Source organism: Canis lupus, chromosome 30, assembly GCF_011100685.1.
Source record: "Canis lupus familiaris isolate Mischka breed German Shepherd chromosome 30, alternate assembly UU_Cfam_GSD_1.0, whole genome shotgun sequence".
Lineage (NCBI taxonomy): Eukaryota > Metazoa > Chordata > Mammalia > Carnivora > Canidae > Canis > Canis lupus.
In genome coordinates this window covers 17,043,014-17,062,957 of record NC_049251.1, presented here as the reverse complement: position 1 = coordinate 17,062,957, position 19,944 = coordinate 17,043,014, and the positions used below count along the sequence as shown (strand labels likewise).

The following is a 19,944-nucleotide window of genomic DNA, read 5'->3' as shown; positions in this document are numbered from 1 at the left end:
TCCACTTTACAGATGTTAAGCAGAATATGAAAAAATCTTAATAGACATAAATTACATCTTAAATTGTATTAACATAAAGACCTGGAAAGAGAATTTAGTTTTCCTCTTGGACCAAAAAGATATTAATGAATCCATACAGGTAACTGAACCTAACTCCTCCAACTCATAGTTTAAATCCATCCATGAGGATACTGACATAGGAATTTTTAGAAAAGCTCCTTAAACTTTAGTAGAAAAAATAAAATACACTCAAAAGTTAAAATACACGTATGTAAACACATATACACGCACATACACATTGCCAACTATTTAATTCTCTCCATAATACCAAAAAAAAAAGTTTAATAACACTCTGCATACACTTTTCAAAATATCAGTTTACCTCTCTTTTAATAATGGGATCAGGATGGTCTAAGCATTCAATTATTGTCATCTGGTGCTGAAGAGCCAAAGTGGGATCCTGCTGGATAACATAGGTAAGAGCCTTCAGTCCTAAAAACAAAGATTACATTATATAAAGTGACTGGAAACAAATACCCAGCAAATTTCAAGAGTCCTCTTTGTAATTTCTGTCAATATTATCTAATCATCTTGGGGCACTTGGGTGGCTCAGAGCCAGGAGATCCAGCCCTGCATCAGACTCTATGCTCAGCAAGGAGTCTGCTTGAGATTTTCTCTCCCTCTCCCATTGCCCCTCCCCCCCCACTCATGCACAAGTGGCCAGTGCTCCCTCTCTCTCAAATAAATAAATAAATAAATAAATAAAATCTTCTAAAACTTTCCTAATCATCTTACCTAAATACTTGAGATTTATTTTAGGTGAAAGAACAAATTTTCCAATGCACTTGGCAGCCTTCTCAAGTAATTCTGATTTAGGATAAATAGAATAAACTGTATGCACACATTCAAACAGAATCGCTGGAGAAAGAAAATATAAAATATCAGGGATCATTTTAAGGCATAATAAAAGAACATACTTGTATAGAACTCATAGCAAAACAGATTAAAAGGTCAGTTTTAGTAAAAAATCTTTATCTATGGAAAAATTTCAAAGACAGGAACTTTTTGATATTTTCAAGCTTACACACTTATCAGGATTATGTTACCACAGCACAATCTAAAGAGAAATAGATGATAGATAGATAGATAGATAGATAGATAGATAGATAGATAGATAGATAGATAGATGATAGAAAGAAAGAAAGAAATGATGCATTCATTCATGAAACAAGTATTAACTGAATACCTCCTATGTGCGCCAGGCACTGTTGTAACAGTATGGATACAACAGTGGGGGGAAAAAAGTAAGACAGAAAACCCTGCCTTTATGGAGTTCACATTCTAATGTACACATAGTAATACACTCATTGTTCTTTTTTTTTTTTTAGATTATTTTATTTTATTTATTCATAGAGACAGAGACAGAGAGAGAGAGAGAGAGGCAGAGACACAGGCACCATACAGAGAGCCCGACGTGGGACTCGATCCCGGGTCTCCAGAATCACGCCCTAGGCTGCAGGCGCCACTAAACCGCTGCGCCACCGGGGCTGCCCACACTCATTGTTCTTATATAAACATTATTTCCAACACTCCTTGAATGCTTTAAAATAACTTGTTCTCAAGCAGTTTCTACCACTTATACACAGAACCAATATATATAGTTTATTTTAATATAATCATTTTAGGATGCTTTAGCATTCATTTCAAAGTAGGACCACTTCAAAAAAAATCCTCAAGTCAGTCCTTTAAAACCAGTCTCAAAAAACATAGAACAATCAACTGAACATCTTGTTGACAGTGTTCAAATTTGATTTCCTAATATAGTCAAAGCTCTGATAAATATGATAGATGATCAAAGTGGACACTAAAATTTTTTTTCAAACTTTTTTAAAGTTCCTAAGTAAAGGAGGTGGACCATCACCATGGTAAAGAAGAACCAGTGAAGTATCATTAAGTTCTGCATGTGCTATGGAGTTACAGCAATGAGAAGTGAGACATGAAATCCAACAGACTTAACAATTCTACTACAAATTGAAGCATATCCAAGTGTCCTTGATAGAATCATTTCTTCTCTATTTCCAAAAGCCTAAAACAAAACAATCAGATACTTTTTTGTGTACAAGATAGATCCTGAATATTCAACTAGCTATGTTTTACACTGCTAACTTGCCTATCAATTTACACCCAGATTTTATGTAAAAAGCTTTATATAAACCCTTTCTATAAAAGAGAAAATGAATCAGAAATATAAATTTCTCCCTGAGAAGGGAACTGACTTTAAAAGAAAACCTACAAAGTAAGTTAATTAAACCTAAAAAGATACACTGTATATTCAGATGTTGTGCTGTAAGTTGTCCTTACTCCGTGTTATGAAAAAAAGCAGACATATGACTTTATGAACTAAACAAAGAGAGGCTTGGTCAAGTGACTAACCAAGTAAGGCAGGAGTGGATAAATTACTAAGTCTAGCCCTTGGCCTACTTTCGCAAGCCTGTAAACTAAGAATGATTTTTACATTTTTAAATTGAGATATAACTGACATACAACTTATTTTAGTTTCAGGTGTACAAATACATTTTTTAAAGTTTCTGAAAAAGAGGCACCTGGGTGGCTCAGTCAGTTGAGCGTCCAACTCTTAGTTTCAGCTCAGGTCATGATCTCCAGGTCTTGAGATCAAGCCCCAAAATGGGCTTCCCACTCACCAGAGAGTCTGCTTGAGATTCTTTCCCCATCTCCCTCTCTCTTCCACTCCCGCCCTGCTCCTCACGCCTCCCTCCCAGTCACTTGCTCTCTCTTTCTCTCCCTACTCTGTTGCTCTCTAAAATAAACAAAATATTTTTTAAAAATAAAAATAAATTTTAAAAACTAAGGTTATAAGAAAAACAAAGCAAACAAAGGAGAGTTTATGACAGAAACCTATGGTACCGGGACGCCTACATGGCTCAATGGTTGAGAGTTTGCCTTTGGCTCAGGATGTGATCCCAGAGTCCCAGGATCAGGTCCCACATCAGGATCCCTGAGAAGCCTGCTTCTCCCTCTGCCTATGTCTCTGACCCTCTCTCTGGGTCTCTCATGAGTAAATAAATAAAATCTTTAAAAGAAAACCTATGTTACCTACAAAGCCTAAAATATTTACTACCTGGACCCCTTTTCAGAAAAAGTTTGCCAAAAACCCTGAATTAACAGGCAGCCCTAAATAAGACTAAAAATAATGCTGCGCAAGCACCTCAGTAGCCCAGTCAGTTAAGCGTCTGCCTTCAGCTCAGGTCATGATCCCCAAATCAAGCCCCAAGTCAGGCTGCCTGCTCAGTGGCAAGCCCATTTCTCCCTCTCTATCTGCTCTCCCCTCCACTCATGTGCTCTCCCACTCTCAAATAAATAAACAAAATCTTTGGGAAAAAAAAAATTCCCCTCTTCTGTTATAACTGACATGGTTTCCTTTACAGATTCCTACCATTCAGAACTCTCCTGCTATCAAACTGTGTTACTACAAAAGCTTCTCTACCCACCTAAAATCTAAACTTATTTAGATTTCTGGAAAGCTAGTACAGGTAAAATTACTAGTTCAAAAATTACACTTTTTAGTCAACTTAGGCATAAATGAGCTAAAAATGAATTTAAAAGGTTTTTAAATTATTTTTCCACCGGAGCTAAGTCCCTTTATTCCACTGCTCTACAAAAATCTAAGTCCACAAATGAAATAGCGGCCACCCTAATGTCTCCCCTCTACAGAGGTTTCAAAAAAGTGCTTCTGAGGATTTCTAAATAAATGTAAAAACACAATGTGAAGTTTTTTCTCTTCCAAAGCAACCTAGGTCCTAACCAAATTATCAAGTAAAAATTATCAAATTAAAAATAACATTCTGACATTTATAATACTGTGGTTTTATCATAGGTATTTGGTATTCGATTATGCACAAAATTTGAAGAGGTTCCACTGACACCTTCTCCTTCAGACTAGACTTTACTTTCATATGAAGTAAGTTAAGTCTCTATCTGTTGACCCCACTTTGGCAAGGAGATGTGGGTACCACCCAATGGGGATAGAAGTCCAGGTTCTCCACTCTGCCTCCTTTGACACTTGGAGAAGGAATCCTTGTTCCCTCTGAGTAGGGGATGGGAACCTCTGCTGATACTATCTTGCCTGGGAAAGGAAGGGGCATTACTTCATTAGTACTCCCTACGTGGCCTCCACTGATACTGCTAGCGTGGCCTGAGTATCCCTGACCAGTGGTAAAAGCTCCAACTCTCTAGTAGGCTTCCTCTAACACCACCCCAGCAAAGACAGGAGAAGTACTTCGTTAACCCCTATTCCTAAATATGAGAAATCCCGGCTTCCCCACATCATCTCCACTGACAGTGCAAGGGAGGGGTGACCCCCTTCAACACCTGGGAGGGATGAAGTTCTTGCTCTCCTCTTGGGCTTCTCCACCATGAGTCCAGTGGAAGGGTTGGGAAGCTAGTTATACCTGGTGAAGGGGAAATCTTGGCTTTCCACTCAGTCTTTTCGGCCATGTGTGATGGCTGGCTGGGATAGAGAGGCTAGCTCTTCCCCTAAGCGCCCTGAGGTAACCTCTGAAAATGGTTTGCTATTCACTCGACCCAAAAAACCCTAAAAAATCATGCAAATCAAGAGGTCCAAATCTTCATATTCATTTTAAGGACACACATGAAACTACCCAGGCCATCAAGGGTATGCATATCTGAAAAGCCACCTAATATATGAAAGATGTCACTTTGCGGAAGCAGTGTGTGCCATTCCGTCACTACAATGGTGGAGCTGGTAGGTGTGCCCAGGCCAAACAGTGGGACTGGACACAGGGTCAGTGGGCCAAGAAGAATGTTGAATTTTTACTGCACATGCTTTAAAAATGCAGAGTAATGCTGAACTTTTCAGGGTTTACATGTAGATAGATCCTCTGGTCATTGAGCACATCCAGGTGAACAAAGCAGCCAAGATGCAGCATAGAACTCAACAGGGCTCATGGCCGGATTAATTAACCCATACATGAACTCTCCCTGCCACATCAAGATGATCCTTGCTGAAAAAGACCAGACTGCTCCTAAACCAGAAGAGGAAGTTATACAGAAAAAAACATCCCAGAAGAAACTGAAGAAACAAACACTTACAGCTCAGGAGTAAATTCTGCATAGAATAAATGCAAATTTTTTTAAAAATAGGCTATTGTCTAAGTCTTCTATCTTGCTATTTTGCCCTTTTCTTGTCAGTCCTTTAGCTAGACAGCAGGCTTTTTTCTTGGGGCATTTTTGTCTGCACCTGTTGGTGTTTCCAGGTTGCTGGCTCTCCTGTACCCAGTTTGGGGACTATGAGGCAAAAAGAAAACCCAAGGTATTCACTGTGACATTGTTCCTTGCATTGCAAGGTCCCAAACCAGTCTACCTTCATTTCTCCACCTTTCAGAGTCATATGTTAATTTTACATATAATATCCATAAGAGGGAAAAACAGGGAAATGATGGTTCTGTTCCTTGTACTCCATTATATAGAAGTCTCCTGATTTATTAAATAGCTTATGAAAAATGTTACTCTCATCTTATCAGTACTCTGCCTAAATATCTTCCATATCTCTGTATTTATATACAGTATAAAGCCAAACTCACTTGGCTGCCATGAGAGGACCTCTGCAATATGGCCTTTCCACTGTTCCCACTATGAAATGTCCATGCAGGCTGCTGGTAAGTCAATATTCTCTGAAACAGTTTTAAACATCCCTACTTCTATACCTTCTCTCATGTTTCCTCTTCCTGGGCCCCCTAGACCTCCCTTCTGACTATCTGAATCCAACCTACCTTTCAGAGCCCCATTACCTCAATATATCCTTGTGTGCAGTCCTCAGGCCCACAGTGATCTCTACCACCTCTGGACTCCTACAGTATTTATTCCCTGCACCACCACTTAGCATTCTACCTTATACTAGGTATTATGCTTTCATAAATAAGCTATTTCTCCCATTATATTGTAAATTCCTGTGACGACGCTTGGGTGGCTCAGTGCTTGAGCATCTGCCTTTGGCTCGGGTCATGATCCCAGGGTCATTGGGATCAAGTCCCGCATCAAGATCCCCACAGGAAGCCTCTGCCTATGTCTCTGCCAATCTCTCTGAGTCTCTCATGAACAAATAAAATCTTTTAAAATATATATATATATATATATATTAAATTCCTTGAAGGCAAAGATTATATTTTATACTTCTTCATATGCTCTATATCACTTTGTATAATGTCTGGTATATAACAGCAGTCAATAAATGTCTTTGGTATGTTTTATGTCTTGATTTAACAGTAAGGTAAGTTATAATAATGAAACTTTCATAAAAATATGGTTTAGAAAGTATAAAGCCAAAATCCAATCAGATAACTAATAAAAGTAATCTTCTTTTTCTTTAATTCAACTAAAACACATTTTAAAAAAAAGATTTTATTTATTTATTCATGAGAGACACACAGAGAGAGCAGGCTCCATGCAGGGAGCCCAATGTGGTACTCAATCCCAGGACTCCAGGATCACACTCTGAGCCAAAGGCGGACGCTAAACCGCTGAGACACCCAGGCATCCCTCAACTAAAACATTTTAATTATTGATTAACCCAATACCAGATACTGGGCTAAACTCAGTCTCTTCCCTTAAGAAGTTCATAATTTCAAATGCACATTCTTCAGCAATAAACTCTTTATGGTAGCACTATGAGAGAATAGTCTACCATTGACAAAATCACTGTCAGTTATAATTGTATCAATACAAAAGGAGGGAAGCCTAACAAGGAGGGAAAGATTAATAAAAGAAATAAACAAAACAACAGAAACTATAAGGTTTCCATGGCAAGGTGAAACACTGGACTAACAGCCTACAAAGAAGCAAACTTGCTCGTGTTCCCAGAAATTTTAATAAAAGAAAGGTGCCCTCGTGGGAAACATTAAAAAATATTTTTTTCGGGTATACAGTGTTCTCCAAGTGAAAAGAAATGGGTAACAGTGGTTATCTCCAAGAAAGGGAACTGGGTGGTAGTGGTAAGGGTCAAAGGGACACTTACTGTTCACTGTATACTTTTTTGTACCTTTTGAATTTTGAACCATGTGCAAATATTACCTATTCCAAAAAAAAAAAAATTAAAGCTGAAATGTCAATTACAAAAATAAAAACAAAAAAACGTTCTACAAGAAAAAGAAAAGCAGATCCTTAACTGATTCTAAACAGAATTCCTTGAAAGTCTTTCACACTCTTATCCTACACACTAATTATATCTCAGTAAAACTTTTTTTATCTTGGCTGCCTGCAAAGACTCTGACATTTCTCTGGATCGTCTGACAGTTCCTAGCCTAACCACCTGTGTCAGTAAGGATCATCCAGAGGTAAGGATGGAACAGATCTACTGGGTTACCTTCACAGTCAATTAGATGCTTAGTGAATATTTTTAATATAAAAACAATTTCTCTTTAAAAATAAAATATTTTAAAAAGAGAGAATTTTAATTATAATTCAGGTCAATGTTTAAAACAAAGTCATAATTTCAGAGTAGTTCTATTATCCAATGCTTACATTGAAAAATAACCCAAAGAACCATCTTAAAAATTAACATACAAAATTCTTTTGGAATTTATAGTAGTCTAACACACATTTTGCTAAAATACCAAAAAGCACTGTTAATCATTAGAGTAGCATTTACATATGTTACCTACCATATGTGACATTGTGATTTAACTCGGCTCTTCGTAAGGATTCATCAAGAACATCATACATTAATTCACTTGTCCTGTTTAAAAGATATTTTATTTGCAGTAGAATTATAGTATTATAACTCAATAAAACAGTTTTTCAAACTTCTCTCTCTTTAAAACTGAGGATCTACAGAAAAGAAGTGAAAAAAATTCATTTTATGAAGATATGGAAATTTCACTTCTTCAAGATTCCATTTGCTCTTTCTCATGAGTTTAATTTCCTGTTTTATCAAAGCTGACTAGTCAATGGAGAGATATCCATAAGTCAATCAACTCTTTACCTATACCTAGTCTACAAATCAGGCTTTTGTTTCGTTGAGCATACTACCTTTTATAATTTTATTTATAATAAAATATGCTACCTGTTTCAAGTTACTACAGTAATACCTCACACATCCAGATTATTCCAGATGGTAACCATGTAATTTTTTTTTTAAATATTCAAATACCATCTTTCTTTGAGCAGCACCAGGTTCTCTGGGAAAAAATTTCAACTTTCATTTATGTTAAATGTAAAGAAATTTCATTTTGTGAAACAGGTTTGTACCACTCCTATGTCTTTATGGTTACTGATTACAATTACAGTAACTGGGTTGAGGTAGCTACTGTAAGAAAATGCAGTGCTTTCTAGAGCATTCTGCCTCCAAACCTAGAAAAGTCCTCTCCAAGAAGTCAGTGTGAAACTATGGCTCCTAAATTAGCATTTCTGTCTATATTTTACAAGTTCAAAAAAGCACTAACAGAAAAAAAAAAAAAAAACTACCATCAACATACGATACACACAGTAGTCTTGCAGAGAAACTATACTGTAATACAAACAAAAAGATCAAAAATAACATAGGGCTACACAAATAACATATCAACATATCTTTTTCAGAAAATTTCTTTTTTCCAAATATACAACTATAAAATTTAATTTGAAGTACATAACTTTATTCTATCTTGACTAACATGTAATTATCCAGTGAGAATCCAGAACCATATTCTAAAATCCCTCATTTTATTGTGTAAGCACTTTTTTCCAGACAATAACCACAAAGCAGACATTACAACCCTTCCCCCACCTCAAATTTGGTAATACTACACCTAGATTACAGTCTAGTTTCTCAATTTTAAAAGCCAATGTCTGACAGAAGAGTCATAATTAACCACATGAAAATGTGGAAACGTTTGCAGACATGATCAAGCAATGTTAATAACCTAAGACGAAGAATGCTATAAAACACAAGAAAATATTCAAACAATAGACATAAAAGAATACAAATCTAAGAAGTTTCCAGTAAATTATCTCTTTCAATTAAATATATTAGAATCCTGTTATAAAATAACATTTTTACTTTGCCACACTGAGCTAATCATGTCTTTAAAAATACAAGATTTGTGTTAACATAAAATCTCAGAGTTGGGACAAAGGAAAAAATATTTTAATGTTCCACAGCATCAGTAAAGAGTTCCACTCTACTCATTTCAAATAAGTCTATGCCAACTGAGCTCTCTGTGGAGACAAACACTCTGTTTGTATTGTTTGTAACTTTGTATGTATTCCACACATTCATTCATAAAGGAAAGAAGATAATGAGTTAATAAATTTAGTAAATTCACTAAATGCCTCCAAAGTTACTTCATGAAAACATACTGTCACTGGATTTTTTTAGATCAGTGAGGTCTGGTTGCATTATTATGAAATTCATGATTTTAAAACAGAATTCCAGTGAACTCCAACTAGAGCTACACAACAGGATAGGTTGGATTATATACAATAAAATTAGGACAAACACTTTTAATGTGCATATCTACTTCCATCACCTCCAGTTTTTTGACTTAGGTTTCGATCAGGAATTGAGATCCAGAAACACAGAAAAAGTAACATAGCAAGAGTGATAGAGTCCAATTAGCTCCCCTTAGGAGCTCACAGGCAGATGGACAGTGACATGACACTGACAAGGAATTAGTAGGAGCAAGAGTCTAGAAGACAATCCCTTTCTAAAGCTAGGCCAAAGAATTAGAAGGTACCCTACTACATGGAGGAGAACCATATCTCACAAAGTCAAAACACTGATCAGCAAATTTTTTTTTAGTAAATATTTTCTTAAGACAGAAACTCAAGTCATGGTCCTTGCTCTCAAGGGAACTAAAATCTAGTTCAACTTGCTCTTGAACAGTTCAGGAAAAAAAATTTTAAAATATGTATGTATATATATAGTGAGAAAGAACAAGAAGACAAATGCAAATAATTGATGACTCTAGGTAAAGAGTACAAGGAAGCTCTTGTACTATTCTTGGAACTTTCCTTTAAATTTGAAAAACTATGGCAAAATAAAAAGCTACAAAAATATATATATAATCAAAAAGACACCCATAAAAAATCTAATATAAAGTACTGGCTAAAAGAATAACCCAGACAAAGAAATTAAGATGAAGTACTCATATTCATTAATTAGAGCAAGAGTCAGCAAACTATCGTCCACAGGCCTATCCTGGTTGGATATTTGTTTTTGTATGACTACAGGCTAAGAATGGTCTACATTTTTAAATGACTGGGGTGGGGGGGGAAATCAAAGGAAGAATTTTTTTTCCAAAGGAATAATATTTCATGACAGATAAAGATTATATGAAATACAAGTTTTAACGTCCAAAGAAAGTTTTTTTGGAACACAGCAATGTTCATTCATTTACATGTTGTCTATGGCTGCTTTTGAGCTGTACAACAGCAGGCTTAAATAGCTACAACAGACAACATACAATCCATAAAACTTAAAATATTTATTATCTGGACCTTTACAGAAAGTTTCCCAATCCCTACACTAGAATGATTAAGAAGGTTTCATGGAAGATACGGAGCCTCAGAGGTACCTTTCCCTATGAACAGAATTTAGATAAGCAGAGGGCCAGGATTATCCCAGCAACCTGTTATATACTTCTTAAAATGGCTTATTTATCATTATTAAGCCAATTAAACATTGGGAGAACCTGACGTATGAAACTTCTAGATGATGGGCTATCAGAGTATCAAGTTTACTTAGAATAGTTTACCTTTGATCATCTTTTCCTAGTAGTCCTAATATTCTCAAGAGCTGGATTTGTAACCATGGTGCTGGCACACTGTGGTAATTGAAATCTACTGGGAGCTTTCCTCCAACTACTTGCTTCAAAATTGTCACAAAACTCCCCGTCAAGTCTTTATATCCAGATGAATTCTCCTATAACCAAACAAAAAACAAAAACAAAAACAAAAACAAAAAATATTCTGTTAAGAATAATGTCTTATCAAAAAAAAAAAAAAAGAATAATGTCTTACCAAATATAAAATAGATCTGGTTGAAATGTCATACAGAATCTAACTTAATATATGTTCACTTAGAAGTTTCAGGTTCACATTTAATCAAACAGTGCTCTAATCTGTTTGATTTCTTCCATGATGAAACTACTCTGGCTACTTGATCCAAAGCTGAATCATCCCTCAAAAGCTTGCACTACTCTCTACTTATCCCCACACAGTCTCAATCACATTTCATAAGTTCTCATAATTACATCTTATATAGAACTTTTATTAGCCAATACCAGCAATTAAATCAAAAAGGGAAAAGAACGGGCATATTGAAAAGGGGCAGCATTACCACTACTTTTGATGAAAATCAAAGCCTGTTTGCAATCTCTGAACTTTGTTTGCAAAAGACTTCTCATGTAAGTAATCTAAGTGTATTCTGGGTGGAGGAGCACAGGGCAGTCAAGACCACTCAAACATTCAAACCTCCCAAAATCAGTGCATCTGCCTTTTAAAAATTAATTAACCCTATAGTATTTAAACACACCTGTGTTTCTGAATGCGTGTGCTTTGGTTACTTATCTGATGAATCTCTTAGACTGGGGAAATGACATACATATTCTTCAAACATTAGATTCATTGTAATTTTTATTTCATTATCATGGACACATTTTTGGAAGGGAAATAACAGCTCTTTGAAAGTTTAGTAAATGTTAGAGAAAAATAAGATTTAACATCAATTATCTATTTATACCAATCTATTTTGGAGCACAATGCATAAAAATGAAGACACCCTTCAACCTGTAATTGTAAATTGAATTCAGTAACATATGCCATTTTGTTTTATAGTACTCATGGAGTCTCACACATATATATAAAACACACAAAGGGGTTTCAGGCAATACACTGGGGCTGAATTAATATAAACCTATATGACCATTTAGAAAATTTTACCATACCATTCAACCTTCCTTTCTGATCTGATACAGTATCGATGGAAGGAGACAACATAGTAGTCCATATACCTTGCACAACCCCTATCCACTCTCCTCATTTGTATAAGCTGTCACACATATCTCAGGAATTTGTACAAAAGAAAGTTACTCCTTGGGGCACCTGGGTGGCTCAGTTGGCTAAGTGTCTGACTTTGGCTCAGGTCATGACCTGAGGGTCCTAGGATCGAGCCCTGTATGAGGCCCTGAGTCAGGACCAGTGTCAGACTTGGCGCTCAGTGAGGAGTCTGCTTCTCCCTCTCCCTTTGCCCCTCTCCCTGCTCGTGCTCTCTCTCTGATATATAAATAAAATCTTAAAAAAAAAAAATTTAAAGGAAAGTTACTGCTTGAAAAACCACAAAGTTACAAATTTCAATCACCTTCCAAAGGTATCATTTTTCCATACATCTTTAGTAACACAAAAAAACTTAGTCATTTAAAAAAGAGACTAATCCTGTAATATGCCAACAACTCATGCTATCAAACTTGCAAAATTACTATTAAAAAGTCAATTATAAAAAAAGTCAATTATAAAAATTTGAAATGTTAATTAAGCATTTACTGAAAAACATGAGTTTTCTTTTAATTCCATAATTACATTTTTCTAATGGCAACTACTCAGTACCTCCTGAAATTTCCAACTTACCTTAATCATCCTAAAGTATATGTGCAAAGAAGCAGCCATGACCCCAACATCTCTGTCACAAAGTGCTTTCCGAAACTTAATATGGATATGCTGTACTTGATTAGGAGCAATAAGATGGAATTTATATAATGCCAGAACAGCTTTTCTTCGTATAATCTCCCTAAAGATAAAAAATTAAATCTAAATAAATCATCTGAATTGTCATTTAGCTTAAAAAGATTATAGATGAGATGACTTCAAAATATGAGCTATTACCTTAATATAAAAAGAATGAATTATACATTTATACTAATTTCTTTATTCTAATCCACCAAACTATAAAAAGTAGTTCTCTCCAGGAAGTAAGACCTCAAGAGACTAACTGCTCATGTTATATAGTTCTAATTACATAATTTTTGGCAATAAGCATGTATTTTTTACTTTTGAAACCAGAATAAACAAGGAAGATAAACATATTCCTTAACTCCCTAATTCCATTTTTGAAAGCCATCTCTCTAGAAACTGTGAAAAGTTTCAACAGTTCAAAGCTTTAACAGGTAATTCTGGCTAGCAATATTAAACCTCTTTATTAATACTGAAAATCTCAGTAACATTCTACCTTTTAATATATTTTTTTTTTTTGTACCATAGGCAACCTAGAGGACTCCAAATACTCCAAATAGAAAGGGAGACTCACAGTAAAAGATGTTACCCTTCCCCTTGCCCAGCTCATGTTTCCAAAATATCATTACAAAGAAGAGGAAAGTAGGAGCACCTGGGTGGCTCAATGGGTTGAGAGGCTGCCTTCAGCTCAGGTCATGATCTCAGGGGCTGCTTCTCCCTCTGCCTTTCCCTCTCCCCCACACCATCCCACCCCTGTGCTTGCATACTCTCTCTCAAATAAAATATTTAAAAAATAAAAAAATAAAAAAATATTTTTTATAAAAAAAGAAGAGGGAAGTATACACTAGTATTACACTTAATTTGTAACAGATACTGTCTAGCACACAAGAAGCAAAAATATTAAGTAGCTATACTATATTCATAATATAATTTCCAAGGAAGCATATTCCTTATTCTTCTCACTCATGCCTATTTCTAAATATTTCATATTTGCAGGCTATGCTGGCAGTACTCATAACAGCAGCAATGTCTGTCACAAAAGTGAAGTATTTATTTTTAGGGTTTCTTAACACATATTTGTTACCTAAAATCATAGAATCTCAAAATTGAGATTACTCAATGCAATCCTCTGTGTTCCACTCAAGAATATCCCTTAGAATATTCCTAACAAATGTCAAATTTAGCTTCTGCTAAATTCCATTAATAAGCAACTTACTATCCTCCTAGGCAAACTATAGCATGATGGAAACTTCTTTTTTACAGAGAAAAAGCAGATTAACAACAGATTTGCCATTAGTAGTATTAATACTATGATGACTGGAAACCATATCTCGGTGTATTGCTATTGAGTGTTAACCATTTTAGTTCTATGGGGGCAGCGGTTTAGTGCTGCCTGCAGCCTGGGGTGTGATACTGGAGACCCGGAATCGAGTCCCATGTCAGGCTTCCTATATGGAGCCTGCTTCTCCCTCTACCTGTGTCTCTGCCTCTCTCTCTCTCTGTCTCTATGAATAAATAAAATCTTAAAAAAAAATTTTTTTTTCAGTTCTAAGAGAGTAGGTAAATGAGGTAAAATAAAATATAAACACTCAACAGGCTCAGGAATCCGAAGGCCTGGCCCTCTATGGTGACACTAACAAAAGACATCAAGAGACCTGGGTTGAGGCTATAGGTCTGGCATGGTGAAATTCAAAAGTCAAGTGCAAACCACATCTTCCTTGTGTCATCCCCTGGCCTACCTATAGCTCTGACCCATGTTCTTCCACATGGAGTTAAGTATGGCCATCTGCAAAAGCAGAGTTTCAAACAGTCTAACTGGGGGAAAAGAGGCCAGGATTTGAAATTAGAGTACATGGGAAGCAAAAAGGAAAAAATTCAGTTCTCAGAAGGATTTCATACAAAGACTCTGGAAGTATGATTACCACAAAACAATGAGGGTATGGAAAAATTACATAAAAATAATGCTCTGCTATGATCAGATCAACCTGTAATTATCTAAGAAAAACTAGTGCTTTATTTCTAGTAATTAACTGTCTATAGCCATCGTTTGTTCTGAACACAGATCTGACCTAAATAAAATATTAAAACAAGTTTGAAAAGCCTATGAAGTTATTCTATAATTCTTAGTAAAAGCTATCATTTTAGCCAGATAATTCATGGTCCAAAATTTCTTAAAGAAAACAAACCATAAGACAACACTTTATAATCTCAGAACACCAAAAATACTAGCTTAAAGAGACATATAAAATAAATATTGTGTGAATAACAAAAAAATATTAAAGATTGTATAACTAAAATGGTGAAGCTGTAAGGAATCTTACAAGATTAGCAAAATACCACAAGTTAATAAGGTTTATATGGATATGTTCTGCTATAAAATAGAATTTGAATGTTGCAATTTTGCTATGAAAGCAACCCCAATATGGGGAAGCTCTGCATTCATAGCACTTGAACCACTGCCAGATTTTTTTCATTTCACTTTATCCTCAAAACAACTTTGTGAAAACTAACACACTTCAACCAACCCCATATAGCCAAAGGAAAAACAGGACCAATGCTGGTTAGTGGTAGAACTGAGAGGAAAGCCACAGATTCCTGACACTAAACCTCACTGACTCTCAGTTTAACTTTAGAAAGCTGCCTGACATTTTCTCGAACCCACATAAAATAAAGCATGATGCTATCAAGGATTTTTGCATTAATATCTGGCAGTCAAAGGATATCCTCCACCCTAATAGCATTAAATTAAAGTTATAATAAATGTTTTAGTATAAATTTTTATCCTGAAAAATATAGTATAGACCCGTATCCAAAAAAAATTGACTTACTTAGAATGTTGAAGTTTATCTTCAATTAATGGAAGAACAGCTGGAATCATTTCTCGAGGGAAAATCTGGCTGACAATAGTAAGTGCCATACATACTTCTACCAGATTAGTGCTCTGCAAATCCTGACGTAATAATTAAGCAAACAAAACATTCAGTGCAAATTTTGAAACTTAGGATTAGTAAATTCAACATTGCAATGGTCCTATGTACTTAATAGTCTTCTACTAACTTTATAATTAATTTGTACATTCAGAACAGATCTAGAGAAAAAGACAAGAGCCAGAAAAGTGTATTGGAGATCTGCTTTCAAATGAAACCATAATAACAGCAGCAGAGGGTTAAATGTTTCATTTAACCCTTACAACTGGGTTAAGTTCTATTATTAGCCTCATTTTATAAACTCAGAAACTGATATAAAAGATCTTTCTAAGTCCATTCTATAAGCCTGGCTTCTTCCAACAATATCTAATTCAATATGTTTGAGGCAAAATGTCAGATGCCTATGGAAATAATTTTCATATTTACTAACATATAATACAGTACCTTTACAACTGTATTCACAAGGAGAAGCAGCAGTTCATGACTTTCATGTAAAAATAAAGAAACAGCCAAATAACCTATAAAATTTGAGGGAAAAAGTCTCATTATTACCTGCCAAAAATGAACTTTTCCCAATAAATTAAATAAAACAATAATATATTCCAAAATTTAAGTGTCAAAGATAATAGCTATAAATAACTATAAAGACAGATTATAAAATATGAGGTTCAAAAACTTAAGGAAGATTTCAGGTATGCTTTATCCTGAAATACGTCATAATCATGTATTTCACAGGATATACCTGAAACAGAAAAGAGGCTATATGTACCACCTTGAACTCCTATACATGACATGACAAATACATGCCTTCTATCTTCTGTGCATATGTCTACACAAGCAATCAAAATATTTTCTATCTGGGAACCTGGGTGGCTCAGTGATTAAGCATCTGCCTTTGGCTCAGGTTGTGATCCCAGGGTCCTAAGATCAAGTCCCACATCAGGTTCCTCACAGGGAGCCTGCTTCTCCCTTGTCTATGTCTCTGCCTTTCTCTGTCTCCTATGAATAAATGAAATCTTTAAAATACGTATATATTTTTTCTATCTTATAGCCAAACATGCAACTATTCAACTGAATGAATCACCTAGGGATCCCTGGGTGGCTCAGCAGTTTAGCGCCTGCCTTCAGCCCAGAGCATGGTCCTAGAGTCCCGAGATCGAGTCCCACATCAGGCTCCCTGCATGGAGCCTCCTTCTCCCTCTGCCTGTGTCTTTGCCTCTCTCTGTGTATCTCTCATGAATAAATAAATAAAATCTTATAAAAGAAATGAGCCACCTAATACCAACCCATATGATGTAAATCACATTTTAAGCCATAAACAATATTTTCTTAATATGAAAATACACTATTGACAGAATAACAGTTGTTGAGGGAAGAAACACGGTCTACCACATTATATGTAATCACTGATTTAAGTAAATATTTTTATTTCAATATCAAAACATAAAGTACATCTTAGAATTGAGGAAATACATTAATACTATGACACAGGCCATATATATATATATGGAATCTAGATACTCCATGTCATTTCCTGTCACTCTTCACACTGATAACATTTGTTAGACAGTTACTATGGAACAGTGCATTACAAGCCTCACCTCATTCAATCTTCACAACCCTATGAAGTATTATTATCCCAAAGAGAATATGAGGCCCTAAAAGGGTAACTGCACAAAATCTATAGCTATTACATGGTGGAGCCAGCACTCAAACCCAGCCAGTCAAAGTTAGCTCATGTTTTAATACCTATGCTGTCCTGTCTCTCCACACAGTCTATGTGGAGGCCCTATTCCCTGCCTCCCACCCTTACTGCTTTCCATTCTTCTCAATTCTTTCAGTCCTCTCATTAGAATTCTAATGTTAAACTATCCCATCATTTCCCAGATAATGTGTGTATCGGCTGGAAATCATGGGCAAACTGTTAGAAACTACCTATTCTCAAAACCAAGAAATAGCAGCATAACCCATTTCAACATCTTTACTGAAGATCAGAGGAGCAGAGCATGAGAAAGAAAATAGAATTAACCAGGGGCAAGAAAGAAATGAGAAAAACCTCGGCATTTAAAGAGATTAGGTCTTACCAGATTGCGGAGAACTCATGTGATAAGCTAAGTTATCACTCACACCCAAGTCACCAATATCAAGGTAGGAGAAGATGAACAAATTCAAAAACTATCTCAACAAAACCTTACCTCTATCTGTTACAAAGAATATCCTAACTATTTTGACAGGAAATATAAAAATATTTAGTGACTCAAAAAATGAAAAGGTTCCAGAAGACAAAGAATAATGACTATGATTATGGAATATGTTTGATATAAAAGAGTGACATATAGGATAAGAATATAAGCTTTGACTCACAGAAACTTGGGTTTACATTCTGGCTCCACCATTTATTAACTGTACAACCTTGGACAAGTGACTTAACCTTTGAGCATCAACATTCTATCTCACAAGATAAAGTACCTAACATGCCTGACTTAATAGGTACTGAAAATGTAACTTTTCAACAAAATTCATATAAAAAATACAAAGCCATCTCTAACAGAGAAAGCACCAAAGCTAGTCTCAGAAATCTCAGGGGAGCTGAAGAGGCAATAGGACCAGAGTGAATACATATAGAAAGTTTAAATGCTATCTTAAAAAAAAAAAAAAAAAAAAAAAAAACCCTTCTACTCATTAGCATACATAAAAAATGTCTGATACCTACAGACATATGTCCCTCTACAAGGCAATAAAATATTTCCCTAAGGTCATAAATCTCAACAAAAATGACTCTGAAGTCACTATTAAAATAAGCTTCTATAACTATCAATAACATGTACAAGGTTATTCCCTGCAACACTATTTACAAGAGCAAAGAATAAAAAATAACTCATATGTCCATCAGTAGGGACTTGGTTGAAAAACTATGGCCCATCCACCCATCCAATGAAAATGATGCAACTGTATAAATAAAGATGTCAAAACAAAATGTAAAATAATCTATATAGCCATGCTATCTTTTGTGTAAGAGAGTGTTTGAGTGTGTACTGGTGCACTTAATTGTTTTGCAAAAAAGAAACAACGGAAAGATTTATCAGAAACTAATGAAAATATTACCTATGGGAATAAGGGCCAAACTGGGTAAAAGGGGAAGGGGATAGAGATAAAAGTGAGACTTCTTTGATTATACCTTTTTATAAGGTCTTAACTTCTAAACAATGTAATACTTTATATATTTTTAAAATAAAATTAAATAGAAAATGAAAAAAATTATATTAAATTCTAAGAAGTACAACATAGTAACACCTGTACAAAATTATAGCACCAACCATCTGATATTGATCATCTATTGTTTTTCAGATTTCCTGGCCTTTAGAGATCTTAGAATTAATTTGAGGGCTAAATCATTAATATACGAAAAGACAACACCGTAAGATGACAGACGGTAAAAGCCACCCAAGTGATCACCAAAAAGTTAAAACTTAATTTGGAATATGAAAAAGGAGAGACAGGATGCCAGAGGACATTTCCCTTGGAGGGAAGAACACAACAAATCTAGAAGAGTGGACTGAGTTTCAATAAAAATAGAATACTGGGTGCACCTAGTCTCGGAATCTTTACCAAAATATCTCCCTTCCCCACCCCAGCATCTGACAGCACAGGTGAATATAATTTGTGAAGAATGCTGGTCCTTGAAAATATGACACTACCAACTCCTTTGAATAAAGAACATGCTATACTCCTATATTACTCTAAAGTGTTTTCTTTTTGGATTCTGATACACTGCTAAACCTACATGAATAAAAGATTTAAGTCCTTAATTTAAAGGACATTTCCTAATAGTTTGATTAAAGAGACAAAATTTTTCCAAAGATACCTCTAAACCTTCACAGCTAACATTTATGAAACTGAGAACAGTATTTTTTTAATTATTCAAGTCAATTTCAGTTTTTATTCTATAAAGAAACATTTTTAATCATTAAACTGATGAGGTGAGACAAACTTTAAATCAGCTTTCTTGAGGTATAATTTATACATAAGAAAATTCCTCATTTTTAAGTGTATAGTTTAATGAGTTTTGAAAAATACATATAGTCATCTAACTATCCCAAAATCAGGCAAATTTTAATCTTCTCCATAACTCTAAAATGCCATGAATCAGTAAGACTGATTTCACTTATAGGCTTTAAGTTTTTGAAGTGTTCTCTTCTAAAGCTTTGAAAATTACAAAGCACTGTTCTAAAAACACTATATACCTGCTACCATTCATTTCACACAATAACTAGAA

At 35.1% G+C, this 19,944-nt stretch overlaps 1 protein-coding gene and 1 long non-coding RNA gene across 3 annotated transcripts in view; one reads left to right on the top strand and one right to left on the bottom strand.

Moving 5' to 3' along the window:
• AP4E1 (adaptor related protein complex 4 subunit epsilon 1) overlaps positions 1–19,944 on the bottom strand; it is a 55,096-nt gene that overhangs the window by 28,680 nt on the left and 6,472 nt on the right. For both annotated transcript variants that reach the window (XM_038580414.1, XM_038580415.1), the window contains exons 4-10: positions 16,113–16,186; positions 15,570–15,691; positions 12,640–12,799; positions 10,770–10,936; positions 7,698–7,771; positions 796–918; positions 383–492 (exon numbers count right to left, since the gene is read on the bottom strand). In XM_038580414.1, coding sequence (XP_038436342.1) covers positions 383–492; positions 796–918; positions 7,698–7,771; positions 10,770–10,936; positions 12,640–12,799; positions 15,570–15,691; positions 16,113–16,186 — 830 coding nt within the window. The remainder of the gene's footprint in view (positions 1–382; positions 493–795; positions 919–7,697; positions 7,772–10,769; positions 10,937–12,639; positions 12,800–15,569; positions 15,692–16,112; positions 16,187–19,944) is intronic.
• On the top strand, positions 3,896–19,328 carry LOC119866890. Its single transcript, XR_005381653.1, has 4 exons — positions 3,896–3,979; positions 5,605–5,696; positions 7,300–7,370; positions 19,017–19,328. It is a non-coding gene; the product is annotated as an uncharacterized LOC119866890 (long non-coding RNA).